The sequence below is a fragment of the Fragaria vesca genome, linkage group LG2, assembly GCF_000184155.1.
Source record: "Fragaria vesca subsp. vesca linkage group LG2, FraVesHawaii_1.0, whole genome shotgun sequence".
Classification (NCBI taxonomy): domain Eukaryota; kingdom Viridiplantae; phylum Streptophyta; class Magnoliopsida; order Rosales; family Rosaceae; genus Fragaria; species Fragaria vesca.
In genome coordinates, this window is record NC_020492.1 from 8,599,857 (window position 1) to 8,604,148 (window position 4,292).

The 4,292-nt window shown below is 39.1% G+C and overlaps 1 protein-coding gene across 2 annotated transcripts; it reads left to right on the top strand.

The window, feature by feature from the left end:
- The first annotated feature begins 1,330 nt into the window (after positions 1-1,330).
- On the top strand, positions 1,331-3,527 carry LOC101296442. 2 transcript variants are annotated; one of them, XM_004290084.1, is made up of 3 exons: positions 1,331-2,271; positions 2,367-2,596; positions 2,804-3,527. In XM_004290084.1, the coding sequence occupies exons 1-2, from the start codon at positions 1,774-1,776 to the stop codon at positions 2,430-2,432; spliced, it is 564 nt and encodes a 187-aa protein (XP_004290132.1). In that variant the 5' UTR covers positions 1,331-1,773; the 3' UTR covers positions 2,433-2,596; positions 2,804-3,527. The 2 variants fall into 2 exon arrangements, with proteins under 2 accessions (XP_004290132.1, XP_004290133.1); XM_004290085.1 differs by having other exon boundaries at positions 1,667-1,685; positions 1,761-2,271; positions 2,367-3,527.
- Positions 3,528-4,292: the final 765 nt, after the last annotated feature.

Sequence of the window (4,292 nt, forward strand, 5' to 3'; positions counted from 1 at the left end):
TGATTAAAATTTTATTTTTTCATAATCAATATCTTTTATTTAATTTGATGTAAATACATGGTGGAAATTAATGAAATAAAAGAACTCCATGTCAAATTCCACATCATTTGGTATGCATTTTTTGGTATAAAACTTTGTGCTCTCTAGCATTTTTCATAAAAAAATGAGCTCAATACCAACAACTCTTCTATTCTATTATACAAAATTAAATATTTTTCTATATAAATATTAATGAATCTATATAAATATTAATGAATCTACATAAATATTATATATTTATTCAAATCAAATCTCAATTCTCATGTTAAATGTTTTAATTTTATAAAGTTTTTTCTCTTTTGAGGAGAAAAACTGAATTTTATAAGGCAAAACATAAATTTTAGAGATTTCTTCATGAATATACAAATTTGAGTAATTTTATAGATATAAAGAATCTCATTCTCTTTCTCACAGTTTTTGTATTATAGAGGATAGTTTACATGAGTTGTTGGAGCCAAAAGATGATGTTTTTCCTCCAAAATAGAGATAATTCTAGTTTTACATGAGCTATTAGAGACGCTCTTATGCTTTGATAATCACCAAACCAACAACCGAACTACGCTAATATTGTTGTTGTCAATTAGTGTCCTTTTTTTTTTTTATTAGGTAAACTTAAATATTAGAAGTTCGTAAGTCGAACTTACAACCTCCCACTTATTAAGGGGAGACTATGCAGCTAGATAAAATAGTATTGGGTCGATCAGTGTCAAACTGCCAATGTATCCGGTGTCAAAAAGACCACTCTCACTTAGGTCTTTATGTGAGTTTGTCCTTTTGTACGTGTTATAATAGCTCTTTCATACACATGTATTAGATTTTATTTAGGGTTGATCTAACGTAATAACTTACTTTAAACACGATAACAGACACTATTCCATTCGTCACGTAAATTTGAAATACATTTTACATATATTTCACAATTGAATCTCATTCTATCAATACAAATAAGGTTTACCCCTTTACCTACATACCTAGCTACTTACCTAGCGTATCAAGTCCACTGTCTACTTCTAAAAATGTATATAACAGAACTAATTTCATCTGAACCAATGTATTTGGATCCATAGCCAATATGAGGATGTAGAGGAATCTCCCCAATCTATCTATACACGCATGAAAACCGCAATGGTTTTCGTATCTTTGTTTCGTTATGAGTTATGATTACGAAAACAACAGCTACTTCCCGTCATCTACACCCAAAACCTATCCTTCCCTGTCCCTCTGCTCCGATCACCGCCCTGTCGCTTTTAACTGCCGTACAGCCGTGCCGTCTCCTCCTACTCCTCCTCGTGTTTATCAGATTCCAATCTCCCACCATCTGCCAACTGTCCTCCCCTACCGCCGAATCCCGCCAAAATTACACATCCACCAGCCACATGGCCGGGTCTCATTGGCCCTTATCAAAAACCCTGGCTTCCAGCACTGCACAGAAGTCCCGCTCTGCCTTCAAGGCCCCACTTTCCACCACCAATAATTGATCATATTCTCCTCTCTTCCTAATCCTCTCTGTACTCAAGCTGGCACCACTGTCTCCTTCCTTCTACACTTGTTCTACTCTTCTTCTACTCCTTTCCATCCCTCCCCTTTCCTCCCTTAAATCCTTAAACCCTAACCCTAGTCTCCACCTCTTGTAAATACCCAAAACCCTGTTTCCCATTTTCTCCTTTATATTTAAACCAAACACCCAATTCACTTCACTGACCACTCTGTTCATCTCAAACCCAAACAATAACCATGTTGCTACTACAGTTCACTTCCAACTCCATACCGATCCTCTGCTTCCTCTTATTGATTCCGATCATGACCATCACCTCCGATTCAAAGCCGCCCCCGTCGGTCTACGAAGTCCTCCGCGCACATGGTCTTCCGATGGGGCTGCTCCCCAAGGGAGTGACCAAGTTCGAAATCGACGAGGGCGGCAGGTTCCAGGTCCACCTGGATCAGGCTTGCAATGCCAAGTTCGAGAGTGAATTGCATTACGACCGGAACGTGTCGGGTACTCTCAGCTACGGCCGGATCGGAGCTTTGTCGGGTATTTCGGCGCAGGAGCTTTTCCTCTGGTTTCCGGTGAAGGGTATCCGGGTGGATGTGCCCAGCTCCGGTATCATTTACTTCGATGTAGGCGTTGTTTATAAGCAATTCTCGCTTTCGCTATTCGAAACGCCGCCGGATTGTACTGCCGCCACCGCCGATGTCGATGGCGGCAGGCTCATCGTTGACGCCGTTTCCAAGGTCAACTTTTGAATTTTTTTTTCACTAATAAATGTCATCCATTTTGTGAAGAATGATAGAGAGACTGATATGGATTAAATTTGACTAATGTGCAGAGTAATTCGGGAAAACTGCGGTATGGTCTTGATCAAGAGCAACATTTTGGGAGAGGTTTTGTGTAGAAATTTTGGGGGAGAAATGTGATAAAGAATTGTGGGTTATACAAAGAGAGTCTGGGATGGGTTAGTGTGTTTTAAATTTTTAAAGGCCGGTGAATTCGATTTGAACCAGAGATTGGACGAGGCAGAGAGAGGTGTGTTACAAAAGATATGAAGACCAAATTCAGGTGATGAATCCGCAACAGGTTTATGTTGTATTCTGTGTGTTGTTAAGTCTATATGGTATCATGAATCATTGATAGCAATGTTTTTGAGTAATGTTTGAGTTGTGGGTGGAAGAGATGAGATGAAGAATGCTAATCCAATTTGTTATTTGTTCATACTAACCAGTTTCACATTTCATAGAGGACTTATATTTGCATTGTTATGCTCAGGTAAAAACCTTGAAGGGCTCTGTTTCCATTGTCAGAGAGGTTTGAACAGAGGTTCTGTTCCACAAGTTCTTTCCAAAGTTTGCTTTGCTTTGTATTTCTGGTTTACTCTGACAGGTTCTGGGGTTTTGGGTTTTTGCTTCTCTTTTTCTCCTTGTCATAGCCTCGTAGGCTTGTTCTTATTTGCTTTCCACGTTTTCGTTTGTTTGATTCTGTTGCTATCCTATTATCTAGTAGTAGAGTTGGAGACTAACAGTGTAGGGATTCATGCGACTGCAACTTAACAAACTCATAAGCTTCAGGCTGAAGTGTGTGTATTGAGTTCTGGACCACATACTCTGAGACTGGTCAAACAATTTACTGAGATGTTGGTGTGGCTTTCTTGCATTTCCAATATGCACATTTCATTTTATGACCATAGTGATCCCGAGTTTATGAAAAATCTAGAGACTTGCGCGATTAGAACACAGAAGCTCTCATCAACACCGGAGCAATAGAACTCAGGCGTTTTGAGTTTATAAGTCGATGCCGGTCGTCATGTGTAATAACAAAATTACGGGTTTTCTTTAACACCAAATCCAAGCCGACGGACAAAGATTACAGTAACGTCTCGATTCACAGCCCTCTTCAACTCGAAAGTTAATTTCGCTCATGATATGATTAAACAAGCCTGCTTCCTTGTGTTAGCGGATAGCTTCGAATCGCCTTCCACTTCTATTGAATCTCATTGATGAAAGCATGTGACATTTCTTCCCTGGGAGCATGATCACGATTGGATTTAGCACGTTAGGAGGGAAGAAACAAGAGGATGATTTAGACTTCGGAATCGACTATAAGCATTTTCGGGTAGGCATGCATAGACATTAGACATGGAACATGTAGTGGTACCCGAAGTGTAGTGTCTGTTAGCAATTCTTCTGTGGATCGTGGTCCTTGCACATATCATGATATGTTCGGAACCCATAATGTAGCAACACTATTATTTAGTATGGATCGATTCAACCAGAAAAGTAGATATGACAACGGAATAACGGTTCACTTACCCATCATAGTAACCTTTTTTTTTTTTTTGTCTCCTTTCATGTGATTACTGGTCACCCGATCTTTGTTGCCCTCTATATAGGATCCTCTTGCAACCCAAGTCATCTTTTATAATTCTCTTTTGTAGCCTAGCCACGTGGCTCATTCTGGTCCATTAATTTTGTAAAAGAAGGGCACAGCAGTAAATGCACACTTACAATCGTCAACAGTAAAAAAAATATTATGTTAGGATAATTTTTAAGGACATTTATGTCAAATCGCCTAATTAGTTGGTTCTGCCAAAACAGATCCCTTATTTGCAAGTTCAGCAACAATTTCCGAGCGTCTGGGTTGTTTTGGATGTCGTGGAACGCTAATCAATGTTCGACATAGCTCAATTCATTTTGTTGAACAAATTGGATATTTCTAATTGAAGGAGAGTATTTGAGTGGGCTTTGCTCGATGATTACCT